General features: G+C 34.4%; 1 protein-coding gene across 1 annotated transcript in view; it reads right to left on the minus strand.

Moving 5' to 3' along the window:
* The window catches only part of UBA6 (ubiquitin like modifier activating enzyme 6), an 80,762-nt gene that overhangs the window by 27,167 nt on the left and 25,680 nt on the right, over positions 1-27,915 (minus strand). The window contains exons 7-15 of the mRNA XM_037150028.2: positions 21,318-21,398; positions 18,455-18,577; positions 16,513-16,636; positions 12,257-12,360; positions 8,965-9,027; positions 8,117-8,193; positions 7,469-7,535; positions 2,316-2,459; positions 405-472 (exon numbers count right to left, since the gene is read on the minus strand). Of these exons, the coding sequence (XP_037005923.2) occupies positions 405-472; positions 2,316-2,459; positions 7,469-7,535; positions 8,117-8,193; positions 8,965-9,027; positions 12,257-12,360; positions 16,513-16,636; positions 18,455-18,577; positions 21,318-21,398 (851 nt within the window). The remainder of the gene's footprint in view (positions 1-404; positions 473-2,315; positions 2,460-7,468; positions 7,536-8,116; positions 8,194-8,964; positions 9,028-12,256; positions 12,361-16,512; positions 16,637-18,454; positions 18,578-21,317; positions 21,399-27,915) is intronic.

Here is a 27,915-nt window from a genome sequence, read left to right on the forward strand (position 1 = left end):
TTAAATTGAAGGTAAAACTTTTGGGGCATGTATATTTTGGGGAAAATGAACCATAGCTTTCTTTTATCAGCTTCTCAGAGATCTGTAACTCAAAAAGTTGAATTTCTGATATAAATAATAGTTGCAGAATAGCAACTGTTCATCAGAATATTTGAATGTTAACCATTCTCATAAAAACATAAAATTTAAACTTTATATTCATTATTTGTAAAGCGGTAAAGACATATGGCATTATCGTGATGTGTCACCTTTGAATAGGAAGGAAGTAACTGCAGAAGTGAATGAGTTAGGTTTCAGAAAAGATATTTAAAACAACTTCATGTTTAAACAAAAACTCTTTTAATCCAGTTGCCTCTTACACAAATATACAAATAAGAAAAAAGCAACAGAAATTCCAATATTACCGTGGAAGAAACTCTTCACATTCAGGTTTGCTTAGGTATTCAACAATATCTGCTGCTTCAATGTATAACTTAAAGTAGAAGATAAAAAATATTACTATATATAAAATTTAAATAACTAGAAAAATAGTTCTCTTCTATAATTATTTATAATTAAGGAAAATTAATTTTATTTTAAAATTACCAAATTAGATTTAAAGATACCAATTTAGAATAGATTAACACTATAATTGTTTTGAATACAATATGTGTATGTATTCTTTTATTAAAACAATTAAACTCGAAGGATTTGTTAAGATACAATTTGATTCATGTCATTTAGCCATCTTAAAGATGTTTGTTTTACAAAAAAAGGAAACTTCACCTCCAAATCTATTTTTATAACTACACAAAAACTCTGGAAGCCCCATTCAAATATAGCTGCATTTGAATAAGTAATGAAGGGACCAAAGTTTTGCCACCACAAAATATGCCTTTTCAGAAATTGGTTTTAAGCTAGTTAAGGCATGAAATACTCAGAAAGAACCTTTGACCCTCTCCCTCTACGTGACTAAAGAAATTCAGAGAAATTCAGAAAGAAAAACCTGCTGAAAGAAGGGACAATCACCTTAGCAACATAAACCAAATGTGGCAAGCAGGTAGAAATCTAGCAAAGCCTGTTTGCTGAATTTCCCTTTGTCTCCTACTGTTTCTGGGTGGCTCAGAAAGATTTTGTTTACCATACGTTTGCACTTTCTCATCTATAAATTGCCTGCTTCCCTCTCCTTTGTCCAGATGGCATGTAAACTTCAACTACCCAATGACTCTTTGGGATTTCATATTCTTATGGCATCCCATATGTACATCCTTAATAAATTTTGGACATATTCTCCGGTTAATCTGACTCATGTAAATTTGATTATAAGCTCAGCTAAAAGAACTTGGAAGGTAAGAGAAAACTTATTTTTTGTACATCCAGAGTAATCTGATTACTTTATATTTATTTTCCAGCTTGGGTATATTATACGTCACTTATAATTACACACATATCAAGGAAATGATCTAGAAAGCCACAGTTTCAACATTTTAAAAATACCAAGCAGAATTAATTTAAGTTAATGAAAAAGAGAACTAAGTTTCACTCCCATTTTCATCATTGATGTTACTTATGTTGCTAAATCTGAACGTGACCAAATGGTTATTATTTACTTATAATACAGAACCTACATTATTAACATACTTTATATAACTTTCCATGCAGTTAACAGCTGTATCTAATCCAGATTTTTACAAATGAATTTGTACTATGTTAAAATAAACCAAATCATTTAGCATCAAAATAGCATTATGTAGGTATTTCTTAAAAACATACAAAAATGATAATTGTTAAAGTGACAGTGTTTAAAGTGTTTCAAAAAAAAAATAAGGGCCTGAAGAGTGTCCCTTGATATTGTCTGCCAATTATTACTGCTGGTAACAGAAATGAGTGCTTTTATATCACATTATGTTTTTACCTTATCTAGTTCTCAAATCTACCATTCCCTTGCCTTCTATCTTTAGTATTTATATCTAGGAAAGGAATCTAAAGATGGATGATGCCAAAAATTCCATACAACATTTCTAAGAACCCATGAATGTGAACCTAATAATATAAGAGATTAATTAAGTATAAGGATAGAAAACTCATTCTTTCACTCTCACAAATGAGGTAAATACATCCTTGAATGCAACTCTAGGTTACAAGCCTAACAACCTCAGTATATGATCATACTAGTTTCAGAATTAAGTTTTGGTGGCATATCACACCTCTGTCATGCATCAAAAAATACTTTAAGGTTGCTTTTATATTAATACTAAAATTTGTAAGACATTCTTCACATAGATAATGAATAGTTCAACTTTAAATATAAAAAAATATTAAAATCCAGAACTAACCCACTGGCACAAAGGAGAAAACTTTCCTGTCACTGCTTTCAATACTTCCTGGCTGGCAACACCTCCTACTGCTGCAGCAAGTGGGGCTAAGTAGCCTTGAGCAGTCCAAGAAAGCCAATGCACAATGTCAGCATCTACCTCAGGCTGAAACATAGGTCAAGAAAGACAATATATTAAGAGCATTCACATAGTATATTCAAAATTTCAATGACTTAATGTGAGAATTATTACATCTTAACTTCAAAAAAAGCCACTCAATTTCTCTACTAGTTTTTAAGACCTAAACAAGTTCTAATCCCACAGTAGAAGACCCAGTTGCATGCTTGCTACCCTAGGCAGTACTTCTCTTTATTAGTACCTGCCACTCTCCTTTATGACTTTTTATGTTACACTAGGGCACCATTTGAATTAACTGAAATATCTAACATTTATAGCTTTTTTAAAAATAACAGGTCTATGATATCTGTCAACATTAAGAAACAACCAGAATTAAAAAAATATGTATTTTAATGAAAACTATGGAAAAACTTGAACACAGATAAATAAAAATAAAATAACTGATAAAAATGGTAAGATACTATCAGTTTGTCCTCTAAGCAGTAAACAAAAAGTAAAGGTGTGAAAAATAATACATTGTTAAAAAGGGCAGTTCAGAAAATATTAAGAGCATAATGGCACTTTTGCATACTAATCTAAACAGTTGATTATTACAAAACTCTCATCATACTTAAAAAATAAAATGTTGCTCAAAGTAAGATTTCTTAGTATTTTAAAGGAAATATTGAGGAATCGAATTTTGGAGCTATTGTTTTAGCACAACTTTTTATTTGTGACAAAGATCTCTTCACAAGTTCTGTCTTCTTTTTCTCTTCCTATTCTTTCAACATTAGTAACCTGAATCTTAACCTTAAGATTCAAGTTCAGCTCAATTAAACTCCTTAAATCCTATGTAAAATAACAGTACTTGTGCATTGAGGGGGAAGAGGAAAGGCTTTTACTACATTCTCAGAGATATTTGTAATACAAAAAAGAGGTTAATATCTACCCACTATTCCACCCACTCCATTTCAATTTTCTGTATATCATTACCTTTCAACTATTTAGCAGTAAACTCAACTCAGATTATCATTTCATTTATGTTGTACCATTTGAATATAAACAATGCTGGTTGTGATAATATTAAAAACAAAAATGAGAATGTTAACAGAAGCCTTAGGATGACAATGGCTTAAATTTGAATTTCCCCACATAATCTCCAAAAGACAACACATACAGATCCACAAAAGCTACAGCACTACTAGGAAACAGAATATTATGACCTTCAAGTTACCTGTAAATAGAAAAACAGACACTTTTCCAAGAAGGGCATATAGAGGGCCCACAGACACATAAAAAAAATGCTCAGCATCACTAGCCAACAGAAAGATGCAAATTAAAACCACAATGAGATACCACTTCACTTCACACTAGTCAGAATGGCCATCATTAAACAAATCAACAAAGAAGTGCTGGCAAGGCTGTGGAGAAAAGGTAACCCTAGTGCACTGCTGGTGTGAATGCAGCTGGTGCAGCCACTGTGGAAAACAGTACGGAATTTACTCAAAAAACTAAAAATGGAGCTGCCTTTTGACCCAGTGATTTTGCTGCTGGGATTATACCCTAAGAATTCTGAAACACCAGTTCAAAAGAACTCACGTACCCCAATGTTCACAGCAGCACAATTTACAATAGCCAAGTTCCAGAAACAGCCTAAATGTCCATGAGTAAATGAGTGGGTCAAAAAACTGTGGTACATTTACACAATGGAATACTATGCAGCAGAAAGGAGTTCCTACCCTTTACCACAGCATGGGTGAAACTGGGAAGTTTTTTGCTAAGTGAAGTAAGTCAGGTGGTGAAAGAGAAATACTGTATGATTTCACTTACAAGTGGAACCTAATCAATAAAACAAACAAATGAGCAAAACAGAACCAGAGACATGGAAATAAAGAACAGACAGTGACCAGAGGGGAGGAGTAAGGAGGATTACAGGGGAAAGAAGAAGGGGCACGCCAAGGAACATGAATAGAGTACTCAAGGACACTGACAATGAGATGGGGGGTATGGGCAGGGAAGAGCAACAGGGAAAAAGGTGGGACAACTGGAACTGAACAACAATAAAAAAAAAAAGAAAAGAAAAAAAAACAAATACAAATACCACACTCCAAGAGAACTATTTCTGGACTTCATATTGCTGCAAATCTGCCTGCACAGAATAACCACAGAAGAGAATGAAAGGCTTAATGGTGATGAAGCAGTCAAAATAATCCTGAGAAAACAAAGTTCTCACAGTAAAAGCAAAAAATACTGAACATGTATAAAACCTAAGACCTCAGCAACAGCTATGTTGAAAGAACTTCTCTGGGAGAAAGTGATATAGATAGAAAGGGGGAGACATTCTTTGACAGAGAAGGCTAAAGAAGAAAGAGGAAAAGTTAAGGATTTGGCAGAAATCAAAGAGAACCACAGACAAACCAACTCATATACTCCGCTCCCTACAAAAACAACATCCACAAAGAAATTCCTTCTTGTATCCCGAGAGAAGAGGGGATCTAGAAGTAGAAATCTAAAAAAGTACCCAAAATCCTTACCCTGTCCAAAAATAAGCAGAAAAATGTTTACTATAAGAAGCTAATATAAGAAGGGAACAAAGTTAAAAACAAAACATTTCAGCTGGTGAAAATACTCTGCCAAACCAATTACAAGGTGGAGGAAATTTTATTTGGTGATTGCATATCCTTAACAAGCACTTGGGAGATGTGGGATAGTAACAAACACAAAATATTCCACCTTGAATCAGAAATTTAATAGAACAAAAACAATCCATTTTTATCCCCCAAAGAAGGAAAGATATAAATAAATTTCAAAAACCTGCCACTATGTACCAAAACGGTTCAGGTACAGCTGGAAAAACTGACTGAACAATGAACCATAAGTCATATATACAAAAATATATAAAGGACCTAAATGCAACAAGACCACTTACTTATAAGAGTAAGAAGATTAAGCTGGCATCATACTTTTCAAGAGTAAGATATAAAAAAAGATATTACTAAAGAAAGAGTCTAGAATTTTATATCCACCCCAGCTGTTTTTCAAGTATGAAAGCTACAGGAAAAATTTAAAATATGTAAGACGGTAAAGAATACTATAATTCTGAGCTCTTTCTGAGAAATATACTACAGACCAAAACTAATGTTAAGATACAGTATATAGCAAGAGTAATCAAAATAGGATGGTACTAGCAAAAGAACAGAAACAACCAATGGAAGACAACAGTGAGTTCGGATCTAGCCATGCATAAGGATGGTCAATGAATGGTTGGTACGGGTGCTATTAAAAATGAATAGGGAAAGAACTGTCTCTTCAACAAATGGGCTACAATTACTAGATATTCATACACAAAAAATTATCTTTGATCTATACTTGTCAAGGTATAAAAAAAATGAACTCACAAACTACAAAACTGTATATAATGAATTCAAAATATAGTCATGTACACCTGAGTTATACTTTGCATAGCATAAAAAATGAATTCACAAAACTCTAAAACTTTTAGAAGCAAGCACAGGAGAAAAAGCTTTGTGACACTGAGTTTTTAAAAAAATAAAATCACAAAAAAATTTGAACTTAAAATTAAAAACAACTTTTTGAAAGGATGCAATAAAATGAAAATACAATGCAGACTGAAAAACAATATTTATAAAAGAAAGGACTGATATCCAGAATATATAAACCTTTCAATTAAAAAAAGACTACCCAATTAAAAACAAGCAAATTTGAAAAGACAGTTTATCAAGTAGATATGAATGACAAATTGTTTCTATGTTTTGATTATTTAAAAAATGTAAGTAATGGCATTATAGAAACATTTTATATCTTGGTTGTGGCAGTAGATACATGACTGGACACTGTGAATTCATTGTGTATAGATGTATTAATTATATTCAGAATTTTATATAACTAACTGTACACCTAAAAAGGTGAAATTTACTTTAAGTTTTATCTCAATAAATCTGATATATTCCCAATCAGATGCTTCCTTTTAATCAAAGATTTCAAGAATTACTTCTACCTTTCATACGTTTCTAACTTAATAGTTTCTGACTATTTTTATTATACTTTTAAATTAAATGTATTGGGGTAACACTGGTTAATAACATTATATCAACTTCAGGTGTACAAGTTTATAATATGATACCTGTATACTCATTTATGTGCTCCCAACCTGAAGTCTAGTCTCCTTCCTTGGGTCACCTTGTATTTGACCCCTCCCCTTTATCTTCTTCATCCTCTCTCTCCACTCTGATAACCACCATTCTGTCGTCTATACCTAGGAGTCCATTTTTGTGTTTATGTTTGCTCATTTGTTGCTTTTTGCTTTATATCCCACATATGAATGAAATCATATAGTTCTTGACCTTTCATACATTTTTCTAACCACTAAATATTCAATAAGAGGTCTTTCACTTATGACTAGTGATTTACTCAGTACATTTATTATTTTCTTCTTTGTTTTAATTACATAAAATATGATATTATTCTTAAAACGAATACTAAAACTTTCATTTCTCCTTCATTTTTATAAAATAAGAACAACACAATTTTCAAATAATCACACAAACATTGCTATGTTTTTTCTGCTGAAATGAAAGCTGGCAGGTTGTCACTGTAACATGGAAAACTGTTTTCTAGGTTATAAATCCACATACGACATGTAGAATGTGGTGAAGAGATATGAGTATGTAATTTACAAAGGAGATGATTTGTAGGAAAGCCGATGACTTTACATGGTGAGTTTTAGAGGGTTAACAAACCAAATAAATCAGAAGAGATAATACTAACACTAAAAATGTAGCTGCAATGGCAAATTCTATTACTATGTGCTGCACACAGTTAGTTCTAAGTACTTTACAAAATCAAATTATGACATGTTTGCAACCCTCTTAGGTTAACCACATTTTATACATTCATAAATTAAAACTGATCAAAATCAAGTAACTTATCTACTGTTAATAAGTAGCAAAGCTGTGATCTAAAGAATAAGAAAAAATTAATAGGTAGAATATTTATATGTTACACTTTTTTTGACAGTGATAACTTTGAATAGTTACCTTCTCTTCCAAAGTTTCACTTATAGATGTTGCTAATTTCAACAGCTCTTCTGAATCTTTTTTACATCTAAGATTCAAAACAAAGCACCCCAAATTCAATTTTCTCAATTATAATAAATAGATTATATTAAAATCTAAAATTTAAGAAATAGGTAAAAATATATAGAATTTTGCCAACAGGTAGGAGCACAGAGTGTTTTGATGCCTTGAATACTGGCTTTTATATACATTATCACTTCAAAATCATGCTCACATAAGGACAGTACATAAATAAGAGTTAGTTTTAAATATATAAGACAAAAACCCTTTGCAACAGTATTTCTCACTTAACAGGCTAGAAGGTATATAAATTACATAGTAGATTCATAATTCAATTATTCTAAGATTTTTTAAAATAAAAAGTCATAGCTTTTGAAGAATTCAAAATGGGAATATTCTTATTTAATATAATTCCAATTTTAGAAATTACTCTCTCCACTACCACCAGAAAAAAGACCAAGAAATCATAATAAATGTTCATATATAGTTTGGGTTATCTACTGTTGTTGCAATTATTAAGAGGTTTATTTAAAATTTTATTAATCTATAATTTCTGAAATACTGTTTTCATAATAAAGAAAAAAGGGTACTTCAAACACAGAACATTACCCTATATTTGGCTTGCGACTGTAGTTCTCCTGAAACTGGTCCAACGCAAGCATAGCTGTGTGAATCTGCAAAGGTACCTGTTTAGAATATTAAAAACTAGTCAATGCAGTATGTGCTAGGCACTGTGCTATGCTTTAAAAATATTATATACTTTAATTGTTACAATAAAGAAATTAGCTTAATCCTACTCTTATCTCTATCTAATATAGGAGGAAACTGAATCTTAGAGAAGTTAAATGACTTGATTTCAAGGCAATAAAGCAATACTGAAGCAATAAATCTAAGTCTCAATCCCAGGTAATATGACCAGGTTTTACTAGGTTATCTATATGAAACTTAGAGTAATAATAAAACAGCTAAAAAACATTTGTACAAGATCACTTACTTCTTTTTTCCTTATCAACATTTATAAATTTGGAAACTGCTTATATAATAAGTCATTCCTTATCACAAATACATTCATCGCTACAAAACTGTATCCAGTGATTTATGAAAACAGAATAAATGCTTCCAAGTTTTTTTGGAAAAAAGTTATTATATGAAACTCTCCGTTGTGCAGAAAATCTTTTAATAACATCATCTTTGCATAAACTACTGAAATTGTCTTTTAACTATTAAAGCTAACATATCATTAGCAAATTTTCTCCTATTATTCTAATATTTTCCACGATATAAATTTCTGTTTTTAATCCTCGGGAGTCAACTTTACATATGTGAATATAACCTTTATCAAGAAAATCTTACAGAAAGGTATATACATGGTTATTCCATTTTAACTGTATAATCTCTTACCAATCCCAACCCCCTACTCAGCTGCCTCTCTTAAAACCTCTGAAATGTCTGTTTACCTCAGGTTTGCCAAAATCTGCAATAAGGCACTTTGGATGTTTTATCTGCTTCTCCAATGATTCCTAATATAAAACAAAACAAAACAAAACATTATTCCACTGCAAGTGAGTGATTACTTCATGAAATATACTAAGCACTAAAAAGCAAGGGATCTTTCCTAAAGGCCTGAAATAAATAGGTTGGGCTACTAAGTTTTCTTTTCTTTTTTTTTAAACCAGTATTAAGAATAATTTATTTACTAATCCATTGAACCAACACTGATTGAGCTACTAGGTACAAATCAATTAAGTAGGACTCAGAGTGGTTTGTTACTAAATAAAAATCTACTTTCCACTGGAATGCTGACATGCCACCACTGCGACCTGGGCTACTAAGTTTTAACTTAATATAAAATACCTACTATGCTTCCTGATATCTCTTGTGTTTATTTTTTAAAAATTTTAAATGCAATGAAAAGACCTGATCTGCATAATAAATTTGGGAAGAAATGATAAGAACATCTGTATACTTGAAGAATACAATCTAAAGTTTTAATTGAAAAGTTACCATATTTTTCTGGTATCACATTAATTAAGACTTGTTATGCCTGACAAGACTAAAATACTCAAAGTAAAATTTTCTGCATGCAGCTAAAAACACATAAGAACAAAAAAAACCCCAGAAAACAAACAAAAATAAACCAAAGAATCGACTAACCAATCAAATGAACAAAAACCCAAGAAACAACACCCTCATAACCTGAAGTTTACTTGAAGCATAAACTGTCTAATTAAAAATTGGGGATGGGTCAAGAGGAAATATGGCAGAGACAGATTTGACTAGTGGTAGTTATTTTAATCTGTTATTTTGTGCTAATTTTGGCTTGAACAAAGGCTGGTAGATGACTATAGTTAATAATTACTCTAGAAAAGAAAAGGTAATCAAGTCAAAAACTGAGAACTTTCAAGAAAAAAAAAGAGATGTACTAGATTATACTGAAAAATGGGCTAAAGATTTAAGTAGAGACTCCTATGTTCCTTGATACAAGTAGCTTCTACATTTTTTCTATTGAGATACTTACATATTCCTTTCAGTGCTAGCTGATAAGAATTACTTTATTTTTCCATCATATAGTTTCTTAAAATTTAAAATGCTACAATTAAAAGAAATATTCCTTTTACTTTAAAAATGAGTGAATGATAAAATATACAGTTTTGATGCTTATTAAATCTTTCAAAAATAGAGATTTCATCTTTTGTCTTAGGAAGTCATGTTAAGAAATATAATTGACTATGATGATTCAAAGGTGTAGCTTTTTTAGGGGGGTGTCTTTTTTATTTTTTAAAGTCTATTTTATTGATTATGCCATTACAGTTGTTCCATTTCCACCCCTTCATTCCCTTTCACCCTGCACACCCCTCCCCCCACATTCCCCTCTTTAGTTCATGTCCATGTGTCATAAGTTCTTTAGCTTCTACATTTCCCATACTATTCTTGCCTTCCCCCTATTTTCTCCCAACCGTCTATGCTACTTATTCTCTGTACCTTCTCCCCCCCACTCCTCCTCCCACTCCCCTGTTGCTAACCCTCCATATGATCTCCATTTCTGTGGCTTCGCTCCTGTTTTAGGTCTGCTTAGTTTGCTTTTGTTTTAGGTGTGGTTGTTAATAACTGTGAGTTTGCTGTCCATTCACTGTTCATATTTTTATCTTCTTTTTCTTAGATAAGGCCCTTTAACATTTCATATAATAAGGGCTTGGTGATGATGAACTCCTTGAACTTGATCTTACCTGAGAAGCACTTTATCCACCCTTCCATTCTAAATGAAAGCTTTGCTGGATACAGCAATCTTGGATGTAGGTCTTTGGTTTTCATGACTTGGAATACCTCTTTCCAGCCCCTTCTTGACTGTAAGGTCTCTTTTGAGAAATCAGCTGACAGTCTGATGGGAACTCCTTTGTAGGTGACTGTCCCCTTATCTCTTGCTGCTTCTAGGATTCTCTCCTTCATTTTAATCTTGGCTAATGTAATTATGATGTACCTTGGTGTGTTCCTCCTTGGGTCCAATTCTTTTGGGACTCTCTGAGCTTCCTGTACTTCCTGGAAGTCTATTTCCTTTGCCAGCTTGGGGAAGTTCTCCTTTATTATTTGTTCATATAAATGTTCCACTTGTTGTTCTTCCCCTTCCCCTTCTGGTACTCCTATAATTCAGATGTTGGCATGTTTAAAGATGTCCTGGAGGCTCCTAAGCCTCTCCTCATTTTTTTGAATTCTTGTTTCTTCATTCTTTTCTGTTTGGTTGTTTCTTTCTTCCTTCTAGTCTGCTCCATTGATTTGAGTCCATTTTCTTCCCATCACGGTTAGTTCCCTGTATGTTTTCCTTTATTTCACTTAGCATGGCCTTCATTTTTGCTTAGGTGTTCACCAGGGTGGGGCCACCCAGTTGCTGGGTTGTGATGCTGAATGTGGGGGCGAGGTCAGAGAGGGAGCAATGGCATTTTTTTCTGCTCTCTCTCAAATTTTGGTCCCCTCTGCTGCTTCCCACAAGCAAATTGGGCCCTTCTGGTACTGTTTCCCAGGTGGGTAGGCTTGTGTGAGTTCTAGGACCCTGTGGGTCTCTCCAGTGAACTCTCCTGTGAGGCTGGGAGTCTCTCCCAGAACCTCAACCCCTGCAAGTTTTTTCAATTGGTGCTTCTAGGCTTTATTTCCCATCAATGGGGCCCTGGGTTGCATGGTTTGTCTCACTGCCCATTCTGTGCCTGGTTTATCTGTGTGCGAATGTGTGTCCACAGTCAGCCAATCACCTTGTGTGCCTTACTGGGTTTGCTGGTTTCCTCCCCACACCGGAGTCCCCAACCACCACCTTTATCTGCCAGGACTCCTCTGCCGGCCACTGACTCTGCCCCTCTTACCAGTCTGGTTGAATGGTTCATTGTTGTTGGACTTTAGTACAGTTCAATTTTCTGTCTGTTCTGGTTGTGTTTTTGTTTCTAAATCTTTGTTGTCCTTAAATTTAGTTGTGCAAGGAGGTACAGTGTTTCCACCTACACCTCCATATCGGCCGAAATTCCCCAAAGGTGTAGTTTTTTTAGGTAATTTATATACCTCAATTATATGCATATGGTATTCTACTGTGAATTTTTTGTTGATAACAGTCTATTTCCTTAGCTTTACCCAATTTTTTTCAAAGTAGGTACAAATAAAAATTACAACCTGTTCAGGCTTTAAATTAACTTCCTGGTTAACTTTTTTTTTCTCTTCTGCCATTCTTTTGTAGATATCTACATTTTTCTAAGCAGAAAAAATACTTACAAAGTAAAATGTTTTAGGAGTCTTAACTTGGACAGCTATACCTCCATGTAAATAAGGTTCCAGTTCTGTAGTATCACCAATGCTAAAAGAAAATGGCGATACCACTAAAAGAAAAAAGAGAAGAAAGCCATTATTTACTGACAATGGGTATTTAAATTTCAATATTTATCATCAAGATATTAATTTCTCCAAATACACAAAATTAAGATGATCACATTATAAATCTTTTGTGGGGGGGGGCAGGGAGGAGTATATAGGACTGGGCAGAAGTGTGAAGAACTAGACAAATTATTTTCCAGTGTGAATTTAAGGACTTAAAAATAGCCAAGAAAACTAAAAAGGGGGAAAAAGTAATGACAGGTGCTGTGTGTGTGTGTTCAATCAATTCTTACCCAAAGACATGCTTATTGACCTTAGAGGAAGGGGAAGGGAGAGTGAAAAAGGGGGAGAGAAACATCCATCAGTTGCCTCTCATACCCTCCCCAATGATGGAATGAACCTGTAAATCTAGGCATGGGCCCCGACCAGGAGTCAAACCTGTGACTTTTCGGTTTATGGGACAGCAGTCCAATCAACTGAGCCACACTAGCAAGGGTGAGATATTTTATTCCTGTATTAAACCTCCATGATTAATATTGGTACTATTACATATAATAATGATTAGTGTAGTGTGGTACTAACTTATGAATAGATAGACAAATGTTACAGAGAATTCAGAAATAGAATCACAAAGAAGGTGGCACCTCAAACAAGTGAAGAAATGATATTCTACAATATATTTTTTGGAAAAATGCCATCTGGGAAAGTATCTATTCCAAATGGGTAAAAGTTTTAATTGTTGAAGAGGATGCCAAAAATAAGGTAGAAGCATGGGAGAAAAATTTCTTCAAAACTCTGCACTGAGAAAAGCTTTTCTAATTATAACTCAAAATAAAAGTCATAGAATTAAAAAAAAACTGATATTATACACACACAGTAAAACCAATCCAATATCGAAGTCAAAAGCAAAATAACAAAGTCAAATACCAGACTAGAAAAAATATTTGCAATTTATGTAAGGCCCCCCTCACGGCACATATGCCCCATATTTTAAGAGTTCTAAGAAATAATCAACAACTCAACATGGAAAAGGGCAAAGATAGGTGATTCACATTAAAGAGCAAATAGCCCTAAAACTTAAGAAAATATACTGAATCTCATTCATTATATGTAAAATGCAAATTAAAATTATATCATGATACAATTCATTCATAGCATGAAATACTAAATTTTCTTATATTGCCATAAAAAAATTTAAAGAAAAAGCCAAAATGAATGTTCTGCAATTACTGATGTGAAAAGATCATGTAGCTATTTTGTTTAGTGAAAAGGCAAAGGATAGATGTGTGATATGATATACTGTATGTAAAAAAAGTGTAAGGGAAGTCTAGAAGAACTCATAATAAACTAAGGACCAGTGAATGGGTGAGAACTGAGTGGGAGCCACTGACAGGCAGAAAAGTTTCCACTGTAAACATTTGGCCTTTATTGTTTTTGAACAGTTCCCTTGTTAAAAAAATTAAATCAAATAAACAGTGAGCCCTTTCTCCCTACAGCCTTATTCTGAAAGGGGGAGGTCCCAGAAAACCCTGGAATAATCTTCAGGAGGGCAGGCCCCGTGTAGTACAGGTTTCTCCCACGTAGGTGAGTGTTCTGGGAACCCTTATGGATTGGTGTACCAGCTGGCATTATTGTGAGAGGCTGCATTTGGCTTCAGTGAATTTTTCTGAAGACCTTTTCAACCAGTTTGCCCATTTCATGATGGGTGCACCTGCTCATACTGTGCTGAGTGTTCAGCAGTTTTTGACCAAAAGTAGCATGACCCCTATGCCATGCCCCACTCTCCCTTTTCATCCCATCTCGTTCTAACTTTTTTTTTGTTTGACTGGGTGAAAAAAGTCCTCAAAAGGAAACACTTTCCTAATGTGGAAGAGGTGAAACAAAACAAACAAACAAAAAACTGGCAGAAGCACGAAAAGGCATCAAAATTGACAAGTTCAAAAAATGTTTTGAGCAGTAGAAAAAATGTCTCTATAGGTGTATTGCATCAAATAGAGAGTACTTTGAATGTTACTAAAGTTTAAACATGTAAGAATACATAATTTTTATGGAAAAATTCTGTTTTGGGGTCCCACCCTTGTATAAGCAAAGAAAGACGAGCAGTAAAACTCAAACTTAGCTGCTGTTACCTTTGGAGAGGGGAGAAGGCCTAACACAGTACTCACTTTAAACTTTTAAACAGATACACATACAAATATATATCTAGAATAAGCATATATTATTTTAGCTATTTAAAATGTTTTTCAAATATCAGTAAGTACCAATTAATAAATGTTTAAAAAAGTTTCATAAACAGCTATTCTATTTAAATATTCCATCTCCGCCCTAAGAATTTTTAGAACAAAATGTGGGTTTTATTTTCATTCCTTAATATCCAGTGGTTCCTCCTTTCATCATATTTTGCCATGTACAATGTGCTCCCGTGTATGATGCACACCCATGTTTTTGGCCCAAACTTTCATAAAAAAAAATCTTCCATTTTAATTCAATTTTTTATTTATTGAGAAACAAATAAATAAAACAAAATACTGTTTTAGAAACAATATTTAGAAACAAAACTGGTTATCATATACCATGGTATTATTTTGCACATGGATATTATTATTGCTTTCTAGGGTTGTACTTTTAATGCATAACTATAAATAAAAGAATTAAAAACACCGATACAGATAAGAATTAGTACTACCCATGTATAATGCATATTCTTATTCTTCCCAAAAAAATTTAGGAAAAAGATTGGGGTGGGGTGGGGGTGAGTGAGGCAGGGGAAAGTGGTGGCAGGAAAATGGAGACAACTGTACTTGAACAACAATAAAAAAATAAATTATTTATTATGGGTAATATTAAAAAATTTGGGCATCATACACGGCAACGCATGGTGTATTTATCAGCAAGAGTCTGATCCACCATCACAATCCACTATGGCTGGATCCCAGAATAACAAATGATAATCCTAAATGATTAGCTGGGTCATTACTTGCAAAAACAGATACAAATCCTTTAACCAATGATGGAACCTCTAGTTTATATATTTAGGTGCAGACTTGGAAACAAAATCTAAGAGTTTTGTTACCAAAGATGCTTAAATACAAACCCAAAATTGTTTTTCTATAAAGAGTTCATAACAGGGATTGATTTTTCCTCTCTTAAGATCCAATTTGTAATCATTGAAAGAAAAAAAAGTAATCCATTTACTAGTCTATACGATAATCACATAATTATACTTTCAATGCCCTAAAGATAAAACTAAATCATTCTCAGTGGAACACAAAACTGTCTTCTTTGAATTACAGGATATCTAGCAATATCTTTAACTCTTAAATGTGATTGCAAGAAAATCACAAACTATGTCGACTAACACTGCTATAAATTCATTACCTTAAACTTCAATGGGCTCTAAATAATGCCTGATAATCCTCTATTTTTAAAAATGTTTATTCTCCTCAAATCTTTTGTCACCTTTACTCTCCGCCGGGTAATGATCTCATCTTAGTCCAATGAAAAACATAGATTCCTTCTATTTCTTGCCAATAAACCTACAAACTTGTCTGCAGTAACATCCATTCATTTCTTTTATCCAAGTAACTAAATAAAAACATGTTTCTCCACTTGAATATTTCATTGCCACCTCACTCCAGAAGCGTAAACTGTACTCACTATCTTTTCTCCAAAACCTGCTCCCTTTCTTGTATTCCGTAAGTGAGTTTTGGCTTACCTACCATGAGATATATGATATATAAAGTTTCTTCCTAAATGTCTTAGGTCTCTTGCTATCTCAACTCCCACTGCCTGCCTGCCACAGTCTATCTTTCAGTTCCATGAATTCTGACGTGCTTCCTGTTTGTCTCTGTGTACAAAATCTTTTCACCACCTTCCTAAGCCAATGCAACCTTCAAATTTTAATCAAGACACCTTGTCTGTACTGCTGAGGCCCCAAAAGGGTAGGTTTCCTCACTAAGTTTAGAGTTCTCAGAATGCCTATCATACCATCACTGCTTAATATTAACATCTCCTCACTTTGAATGTTTTAAGGCCAAGAACTGGATCATTTCTGTGTGACCTGATGTTGTGTTCTCAACACTAAGTATAGTGTCTGAACTATAAATGTACAGAATAATGAGTAAGCATAAATGAATTAATAAAACATGTCAACTTACCAGTTATTTGTCGTATAGATCCATTTAAGCCTGTCATTCCATTAATTTCTCGAAATTTTAAGAATTGCCCTGTCTCAAGTTTGTGAGGATGATTTTCAAGGCAAGTTACAATGCCAGGATTAGCCTAAAAATAAGAGTAATTTACTAACAAACAAGTTCATATATTACTTTTTCATAGGAATTCCAAATCTCATGCAAAAAGTACCATCTAATCATAAAATTCTCAAAACCTCTCAAAATTCCAACCCATTCTTCTCCTCTCTTAGTAAAAGCCAGCCCTTAAAAGAACAAAACAGTGATCAACTTATTATTTTATTGTATATGTTTAAAATATACTTTTTATGCTTGGGGAAAAAAGAGATTCCAAAAAGGATTTCAAATATTTCATAGATTTAAGGATCATTGGACTTATTTAAAAAAAAAATACTCAAAGTTATTGAATGTAACCTTTAAAATCATGATATAAGAAACTGTGCATAAAAGATGAGACTGTTTAACTTTGAAAATTAAAAAAAATGTAAGGGAGGATGGAAGTTGAAAACCGGGAAACTAGTAGTTTGAAGCTTGCCCAACCCTTTAAAACAAAGAAACACCATGAGACCCAGACAGCTTCTCAGGATAAAAATAGAAACAAATTAGCTTATCTCATCAAAGAGTATGAAAGACAGGTCAAAGGCCCAGATACTTCCTAACTGCATATAATCCCATACACTGTTTGACTAAGGTGACAATTGTCTACATGAAATGTAATGAAATTATCACTCTCTTTCATAATTATGTAGATTATAAAAGTTCTCTTGCCTAATGATTTGAATAAGAATAAAATTATGATCACTAACATGTAGATAAAATTAATGTAACATGGGGTTGCTAATATCTCAAGAATAGAATTCAAAAGGAATTTATTAAGGAGAAATAATTTCTTGCAGATAAGTTAAATGGGTTCATTTATGAAGTTTTCTAATTCTTTATGGATAACTTCCATATTTTCCACACTATTCAACAAAAGAAAATTCCAATGCAATACAATGATCCATACTCTCCCTTGGAGATTATTATAACTGTATGATATTCTCAGGGACAAACTAAAACAACTACAGAAAGTAAAAGGTTGAATAATAAACCATTCTATAGGCAGAGAGATATACAGAATTTTAAAATGAATTATCCTTACATAAAGGCAAAATTACATTGAGTTTAAAAATAAAGCATAGAGAGTGAAGCACAAATACTATTAAATATATAATGGCAATCACTTATATTGGCTTCTTTTGAGCACTTAATGGAAACTGACTATAAAAAGTGCAATTAAAGTTAATGATTTAGGCTAAAAAGAAAGAGTATAAGTGGATCATAATGATTTTTCCAACTTTTTTTAGGGAATAAAAAAATTAAGCTGACCTGATATCAAAGAGTTTTTGAAGATTAATTAATTCTTAACATGCTTTCCCTCCTCTAAATAATGTTTTAGACATGTAACAGCTTTCGTCTATGATGACTTCAGTGTGCATCTTCCTGGAACCACAGTGTTGGGCCAGGTAACTTATGACACAGCACATCTATCATCTGATACTACATCTATGATTTGACACAATATACAATTCAGCAAACACTGAATCACAGTTTATATCCCATAGTAACATGATACAGAACAAAATTAAAGTTAAAATTAAAATATATAACAAATACTGACCTACCAATTATTAAATAATGTTAGAAGGAATCAGGAATACTCTTTTCATAGTCTAACTTAAATTTAGCTTCAATATAATGCAATCAAGAAATCAGCAAAATATTCCCTCATAAATTACCTTAAAATCTTGTCAAACAATTGAAAAATAATGCACATTCAAGCATTTGTTAATGCTGCCTTTTAAAAATTATACTCACATCAACTTAAATAATCCTATACATATACAAGAGCATGTGCATATAATCATACTTGCGTTATATTTGAAATGAAGATTTCTTTTGGTTCTTCTCCCGTTGTATCTAAAACTTCAAATTCATCACCAAAATCACAAAACAGCTGTGACCAAATTCCATGTATATCTGAACTGATGAACTGTAAAATGATAAAAACACGTTTAAGCTATTTATATAAAGAAAAAACACTCAGCCCAACTATCTTAAGCCCTTTAGACATTTTCACTTATAATTAAGTGGGGGTATAGAGTAAAACATAAATTGAATAAATTATTTATCTAGGAATCAAGGATTTTAGTATCTGGAACTAGATATCTAATGTTACAAAACTAGGGGCAACATCAGTACATCATCATTATACATTCTGATTTTTAAATAAAATTCCTACCTTGCCCTAAAAGTCAAGCACAATTTATAAGAAACAGATACCTTGGTTTAATGGTGTGGCAGTGAAGTTTTACTTTTTATTTTATAAAAGAATGAAGTGTCCATTCACCAAAAGCAGTACAGTTAGTGGAAAACTGAACAGGGATAAAAGCTGAGAGTGGAGGCAACAGAAAAGGGGCGGAGGGACTGACAGTGAACACCAGCACCATGAAGGGTAAAAATCAGATCCTTAAACTGAATTATGAATGTGTTACTGGAAGTGATTTTTATTATACATACACTCTTCTCCATTTTAAATCTGTAAAGAAATTGTTTTCACGTTTAGTTTTTTTGTTACTGATATTATCTCTTACTTGACCATGTACTGCTTTCCTATCAAAATAGGTACATATAGCAATATTTATGAGACATAAAATGATAACTTTTTTTTAAATTTAAAAGCTCCAATTTGAGGGACAATTTCTTCCTTTTCAAAACAACTTTAATAATATAAATATATGTATCAATGACAGAAACAAGGACTTTAGTTTATAAACTACCATAATTATTTTGTAAAACTTCTGTAGCCTGTTATAAGTTTACTGATCATTCTGTGTCTTACTCATCTACTTAATTTAAATTGTGAATCAGAACACAAACATTCTACAAAGTATAAATATGCTATGTAATACCCCAATCCAAAATTTTCCAGCATATCCACTATCAAGTGGATACATTATGATTATGGCTTAGTGCCCACCTCAAAGGGACAAATGGCCTTTTCCAAAGAAACAAATGACCCCACTAAAGAGGTGAAGTTAGTAATGTGTATTCAATTGTAGGGAAAGAATTTTGAGTTTTCTAAATCTCTTTCTAGTATTCCCAGTGTCACTATTACTTATCTAATTAATCTGGACCAAAAGCTAGGACAATTCTCTCCTTCACAGCTCACATGGATCCATTCTCAAGTTCTGTTAGCCTTTTTTTTTTTTTAAACCAAAGATACCTCAAATTCAACAACTTCTTACAATCCCTATTCACACCTCTCCTGAATCTTTCACCTGGGTTACTGCATGAGCTCCTAACTGGCCTAGCTACCTCTATTCTACTCTTATAATTCAACAGTTCCCTTTCTTTTTGGTTTCATGACCATTTCATGTTCTTAAAAATTACTGAGGACCCAAAACACTTTTGTTCATATGGGTTATAACTACTGATATTATATAAGAAATTAAAACTGAGAAACATTTAAAACATAATACACACACACACACTCCACATTAGCTGTCAGAACAATGGTATCACCACATATCAAAGACTGGAAACTCCACTGTGTCACATGAGAGAATCAGAATGAAAAAGGCAAGTAACATTTTAGTAATATTATAAAAACAGTTTGACACCTATTTTCGTAAGTGTCAGGAGCCCTCAGTGTCCTTGGACCACACTTTAAAAACTACTGCTATAGTCTATTCTCCATACAGCAAAACCAGAGTGATCTTTTAAAAATCTTTATTAAATTAAAACTCACAGTCTTAAAATTCAAACATCCCCAACTCTAATCTAAACAAAATGGTCTTCTAACTGCTTCTCCAATCTAATATGGTGTCTTTTAGTACTACTCTCTGCTTTTTACCCAAACTCCCATTCTGGCCTTGCTGGCTTCTGCTGTTCCTCAAACATGCCAAGTCAGTTTTCACACTGGCAGGTCTTTTGCTTGCACTTCTCACTGTTTTGAATGCAGATGTGTACCAGAGCTGGTTCTTTCTCATTATTCAGGGCTCAATTCAGGTTTCTTCTCCTCAGAGAAGACTTTCCCTGACATGGAATTGAAGAGACTGGCCCCTGTCCTAACATCATGAGGAAATTTACTCTTAGTTTTCTTCATTGGATTTAAAACTATGTATTTATTTGCTTGTTCCAAGGGTGTCTAACCCGTGGCCTGTGGGTATAACACAAAACCACAATTTTACTTAAAACCTTTTCGTACTCTTTAGGTTTTGTTAGTGTTTGTGTATTTCATGTGTGGCCCAAAGCAACTCTTCTTCTTCCAGTGTGACCCAGAGATGCCAACGGTTGGACACCCCTGTAAGTATACCATCCCTACGGAAGGTACTTTTTACAAGTAGGAAAAATTGTACGTTCCATTCACTAACGTATTCCTAGTGTCTAGAATTGTATATACTCAATGAATATCTGTTAAAAAGAACCAAGGAACCTCTTAAAAACCACAATAGTACTATATTTAAAGTTAGATGATGAATTCAATATTTATCATCCTTTCTATTTCTAAGCTTCATTCCTCTTTAGCTTTGGCAACCTGCCGATAAACCATATTTAGACCTTGGTTTTAAAAATATAACAAAACTGATAAAATTAAAGAGAAAAATATTATTGTGATTGTTGTCATATAAAGGAGCTTCTTATATAACCTACTGAAAAGCTAGAAAATCTGATATTGAAAGTGTTCTTCCTTTGGTTAACTACACGTCATTATTAAGTGATCCCATTACCTTAATCGGAGGGCACTGAGAACGGCAAAAGTTGTTGATTTTCTTCTGCAATGGAAGTTTGATCTCAGTCAATACTACACACTGTTGAGAAAAAAAAGATGAGAAATTAAAGACTATAGAATATACAATTACTGTGGTAATGTACAATTTCTAAATCAGAAGCATTTCACTTTGCATCACAGTAAAAATATTGTTTTTCTTGTAAAAAAATTACTACCCTACTGTATTCCATTCTAAGATTAATATTTTTAGAGTTATGAAACAACAAAAGTAAAAATAACATAGACAGGGGAAAACCTACATTAAATTCAATTATCATCAGAGACTTCACAACTAGAAGTAAACCTTAATTTCCTATCTGGTATTTTTTAAATTTTTATTTATTTATTATTATTTTTTAAAGATTTTATTTATTTATCTTTAGAGGGGAAGGGAAGGAGAGAGGGAGAGAAGTATCAATGTATAGTTGCTTCTCGTGCATCCCCAACTGGGAACTGGCCTGCAATCTGGGCATGTGCCCTGACTGGGAATCGAACCGTGATCCTTTGGTTCCCAGGCCCATGCTCAGTCCACTGAGCTATACCAGCCAGGGCTGCACCTTTTTTCCTATGTGGTATTTATACACCCCAAGTGGCTGGATATTCTTGTGTATGTTACTGCCTTAAAAATACTAACTTAGTCACCAGAATATTAATTTAATGCTCGTTTAAAGGGGCAATAATAACACTTTTAAAGAGATATGAGTATATTAGTTGGCTTAGCTTGGTTTTACTTCAGAGACTCAACAGATTCACAACAGAACTACTTTTGCTTTATCACAGTTTCATTAGCAAAACCACTATGTTCTGTATAAATACTAAATTACAATTTTCAATGCTTACTTTTTCTTTCATTACCCTGTGAAACAAGCAGAGAAAGGTCTATAATCAGATCTGATAAAGGTCAAATATTTTCTTAGGGTCATTTGACTACCAAGTGGCAAAAGCAGAGCTAGACTCTTAGTCCAGAGCTTTCTTTGCTGCTGGTTTTTATGACTTGCATAACTTGGTTTTACTATAAAAATCCAGGTATTAATTTAGTTTTATTTCTCTAGCTCAGTATATGCAATGCTTCCTGCAAGGAGATATTTCTCCACAGGTCTCTTACATTTTATATATTTCATCAGGTATACCATAAATGCAAGTTTCTGAACATTTTTTACTTGCACTGTTTCTCAGGATAGTTATTTGTCTCATGCAATTTAAGGAACTGAGGTAAAGTCTCCCTCTGGGAAAAAGAAACAAGCTTGTTGACAATAAAACAGTAAGTCCAAGCTCAGTATTCCTGTCCCCTAAAGGAACCCACTTCATGTGCCCTCTGCAGTTCACTAGTGGGATTTGGGGGAAGGCAAGAGGAAACAAGGCATATACAATGCTCATACTTCTTACCATGCTCTGAATAGTAAAGTCCATAAGTCTGTAACCCAAGAATCTTATGTATTTTGCTAGCATTCATCACATAATAATGGGTTGACAAAGCTGGTAAATAGGATGAAATCAAGTTCTAACCAAGTACATACTGAACCTAAGTTTTTTCATCAATGCTACAAAATTCTCAACAAGAATTTCTTTGAATGTTGCCTTTTCCTAATGTTCTCCTTTTAGAAATCCAATCTCATTAATTGGCCTTTTCATTCAACCTCTTACTTCTCTTACTTTTTTCAAATTTTATTTCTGGGTACAGTAATCTTAATAATTTCCTTACTTCTGTCTTTCAACTAATTTCTACTCCACCTGTATCTATCCACAGTTTAACCTATTCACTGAGGTTTAATTTTTAAGACTATACTTTCATTTCTAATTTGTTTTTTTCATCACATCTGCCTCATTGTTTTCAACCATGTCTTATTTTAATGTTTACTTATTCACTTAATTTTTAAGATTTAGATAGTTTGAACATCTATATTTTATAGTGTCTATGCAATAATTCTATTATTTAAAATTCTTGGAGGTTTAGTTTTCATTTGTTATATCCACGGACTCTTGATCATGCTGAAGTGCTTTTTACTGTCTTGTTATTCTGTGCTGTGAATTCATTTTCAAAGGGGGTTAAAACTGGAATATACTGTGGCCTGGTTGAGGGTATATGCCTCTAGATGTACTTAGTTTTGATTTTTGTGTGCTATTCTGGGATACTATCAGCTTCGTACTATAACACTTTCTACATTAAGTTCTCAGCTTGGGAAATTTTACTACAAATGTTTAGAAAGTTGATCTCCAAACTCGTGGGAGGGTAGGCTTGTGGTTATGAATTCCCAGGGAAGATTTTTATTTTTCATCAAACACTTGAGGAAATAGACAAGCCTCTAGTTCTGATGGGCAAAGATTGTTTTCATCTACCCTTTTTCTGAGGGTGTAGCTGAAGTTCCAGCTCTAAAAAAAGAGAGTAGGTCTCAACTTCATCTGCTATTTCATACAGTCCTATTTTGTATCTTCTCTGTCTACATTACCATTAATTCCTAAGAAATGTGGTTACTGAGACAGGCAACTACTGTCCCTGAAAGTGACCAGACAACAATTCACTGGTCTTCTTTCAGCTACCCATTCCTTTTTGGTCTCTGAACAGCTCCCTTATATTATTTTTGAGCTCAGATGGTCATTTAAAAGGTAGTTTATTAGGCAATTCTATTGAGGAAAGTTTATTAAGCATCCTTGTAGCAGGATGGATTTGATATGACATTGTGATTACAATAAGTACATATTTTAATCTTCACCCAAGATTCTTGGCACATAGCTCCTAAAACTCTTATAATTTCCTATGTAAGAGCTACAGGGGCTTATTTTGTCCCACATCTTGAAATTGCTGCAGAGTGATAGAGTTGAAACAAATGTCTTTTAAAAATTCTCCTATTTTACTGAGTTTAGAAAGATGGGGAAATAGGGAGCAGGGCTGAGAAGACAAGTATCAATTTGTTGTTTTACTTACTTATGCGCTTATTGGTTGCTTCTTATATGTGCCCTGACCTGAGATTGACCAGCAACCTGGGAGTATTAGGATGATTCTCTAACCAACTGGCTACCCAGCCAGAACCACAAACATCTCTTGTGGTTCTTGTGAAATATGCCCCTTTCAGCCACACATGACTTGATGTTATTGAGGTGACTTTGAAAAGCCCCTAAGGATGGGGGATGGTTGTCAGAGACAGAACTTTCAAGTCCTATCCCCCAGAACTCTTTGTAAGGGAGAGGGGCTGGAGATTAATGACTAATGGACAATGATTTAATCATTCGTGTTTGTACAATGAAGCCTCCATAAAAATCCCTGAAATAGTGGATCATAGAACTTTTCAGCTGAACATGTAGAGGTGCTAGGAAGGAGACATACCTGTAGAGGACATGAAGGCTCTGTATCCCCTTCCCTGTATCTTGCCCTGTGCATGCCCGCCACCTGGTTGTTCCTGAGTTATGGCTTTTTATAACTTTAGTAAGCAGACTATTTTCCTTAGTTCTTCAAGCAATGTTGGCAAGTTAATTGTATCAAAGTGGGAGAAAGTGGGTGGTTGTTGGAACCTCTGACTTATGGCTAGTCCTCAAAAGCATAGGTAATGACCTGGACTTCCGATTGGCATTGGAAGGGGGAAGGGGGAGTGTTCTTTTGGGACTAAGGCCTTACCCTGTGGGATCTGACACTATCTTCTCCCAAAAAGCACAAGCCCCAAATAGTATCACTTGTGGTAAAAACCCATAATACCAAATCCAGAATTAATACCTGAACTAACTGCGGTTTCAACCACTCTCAGGAATATAAGTTTAATCAACCAGCATGAGAAATGTAAGCTGGCAAGTGGGACCTCGCCATGCTCCCACAAAAAGAGGAAATCTGTATTATAAAAACCCTTCCTGACTTCTGGCCAAGATGCAGGCACAGGTAGACACATTGTGCTTCCTTGCACAACCAAAATAAGGACAACAAAAACTTAGAAGCAAAACAACAACCAGAACTGACAGAAAATTGAACTGTATGGAAGTCGGATAGCCAAGGAGCTGAAATAGACCCATTCATCCAGACCGGTAGGCGGGGCGGAGTCAGGCAGTGGCGCAGAGAGGGGTCACTGCACAGAGGCAGTGACACTGGGCCCACAAAGCACCCCAGGCGTGTAAGACACAGCTGACAGACCCTGGGCACAGGGTGGCAAAGGGCAGACCCAACAAGGTGGCGACTGAGAAGTGAGGCACGGTGCACAAGGTGGCTTAGCTGACTACGTGGCAGTCCCAAGTTCATGCACAGATAACTGGGGAGCGAGATAGACCACGCAACCCAGGGTCCCAGCGCCAAGAAATGAAGCCTCAAAACATTGATTGAAAATACCTGTGGGGGTTGAGGCCCAGGGAGAGATTCCCAGCCTCAGAGGAGAGTTCGCTGGAGAGACCCACAGGGTCCTAGAACTCACACAAGCCCATCCACATGGGAATCAGCACCAGAAAGACCCAGTTTGCTAGGGGAAAGCGGTGGAAGAGACTGAAGTCCAACAGAGAGCAGAGCAAGCACCATTGCTCCCTCTTGGACCCCACCCCCACATACAGCATCACAACCCAGAAACTGGGTTACCCCGCCCTGGTGAACACCTAAGGCTCTGCCCCTTACTATGTAACAGACTTGACAAGACAAAAAAAAAAAAAAGAAAGACAAAAAAAAAGGCTGAAAAGGAAGAACAAATCAAAGCTCCAAAAATAACACAATTAAGTGACTAAGAGATAGCAAACCTATCAAATGCACAGTTCAAAGCAACTGGTGATCAGGATGCTCACAGAACTGGTTGAATTTGGTTGCAAATTAGATGAAAAACAAGAATTAAAAAAAAAAAAATGAGGAGGGGCTTAGGAACCTCCAGGACATCTTTAAACATGCCAACATCTGAATTATGGGAGTACCAGAAGGGGAAGAGGAGGAGCTACAAGTGGAAAACTTATTTGAACAAATAATAAAGGAGAACTTCCCCAATCTGGAAAAGGAAATAGGCTTCCAGGAAGTACAGGAAGCTCAGAGGGTCCCAAAGAAGTTGGACCCAAGGAGGAACACACCAAGGCACATCATCATTACATTAGCCAAGATTAAAATGAAGGAGAGAATTCTAGAAGCATCAAGAAATAAGGGGACAGTCACCTACAAAGGAGTTCCCATCAGACTGTCAGCTGATTTCTCAAAAGAGACCTTACAGTCAAGAAGGGGCTGGAAGAAGTATTCTAAGTCATGAAATCCAAAGACCTCTATCCAAGATTGCTCTATCCAGCAAAGCTTTCATTTAGAATGGAAGGGCAGATAAAGTGCTTCTCAGATAAGGTCAAGTTAAAGGAGTTCATCATCACCAAGCCCTTATTTTATGAAATGTTAAAGGGACTTATCTAAGGAAAAGATAAAAAACATGTACAGTAAAATGACAGCAAGCTCACAATTATTAATAACCACACCTAAAACAAAAACAAATTAAGAAAACAATTAGAACAGGAACAGAACTACAGAAATGGAAATCGCATGGAGGATTAGCAACAGGGGAGTGGGAGGAGGAGGGAGGAGGAAAAGGTACAGAGAATAAGTAGCATAGATGGTAGGTAGAAAATAGACAGGGGGGAGGGTAGGAATAGTATGGGAAATGTAAAAGCTAAAGAACTTAAGACACATGAACATGAACTAAAGGAGGGGAACATGGGTGGAAGAGGGTATACAGGGTGGAGGGGAATGAAGGGGGGAAATGGGACAATTGTAATAGCATAATCAATAAAATATATTTAAAAAAAAAAAACAAACCCTTCCCTTCTCTTACCCCAAAGGAAAGATGTCCAGGTCTGAAAAATAATCTTTTTTTTTCTTTTTGAAACCTTATAGGCACTTTATTGGCTCACATAATTAAAAAAATGAAATGTATACTGGCTTCAGTAGTTTCACATAGGATCTATTCTCTTTCCCTGTCTTAACTTCAACCTCATCTTAACATTACCTTTTTTTTGTAATAGTTTTTTGCCCCACCACTTTCCCTATGAAAACCTTCTATTTTGTATGACCCTTCAGACCATTTTTCTAGTTCCAAGATGAGATGCTGTCTGTTTCATGAATCACTTAATACAGCCAACTAGATCGATCTTCAAATATACTCAGTTGATTTTATTTAACAGAACTGAATTAAATTGCAGGACACAAAACTATGTATCCCTGTTGTAGAATTGTTTATTGTTGGGGAAAACCAGATACACATATGGTCACACCAGAGCCTGAATGAAGTATTGAGAGTAGAGCAGAAACACAGGAGTGTGTTTTCCTAGGCAACTGGTAACATCATAATTTAAAGACAGGGAAATTCAGGATCAATCTAGTTATCTTTAGAACATCCACAGTGCTAAGAATTTTTGTTATTTAAGTTTATGTAAGGTAGATCCACATTTTTTTATTTTTCTGTAGTCAAATTATACATCACCTTTTACCCACAGTCTTAGGAAGAGAAGAGTGTACTCTCTGGCTCCTTGACTTCAGGCTTGACCACGTGACTTGCTTTGGCTAACGTATTATTAATGGAAGTAAGATAAATAGAGGCTTGACATATGCTTGGATGGTGGGACTTGCCCCT

The sequence above is a fragment of the Artibeus jamaicensis genome, unplaced genomic scaffold (assembly GCF_021234435.1).
Source record: "Artibeus jamaicensis isolate MK-2021 breed Jamaican fruit bat unplaced genomic scaffold, CSHL_Jam_final contig_908, whole genome shotgun sequence".
NCBI lineage: Eukaryota > Metazoa > Chordata > Mammalia > Chiroptera > Phyllostomidae > Artibeus > Artibeus jamaicensis.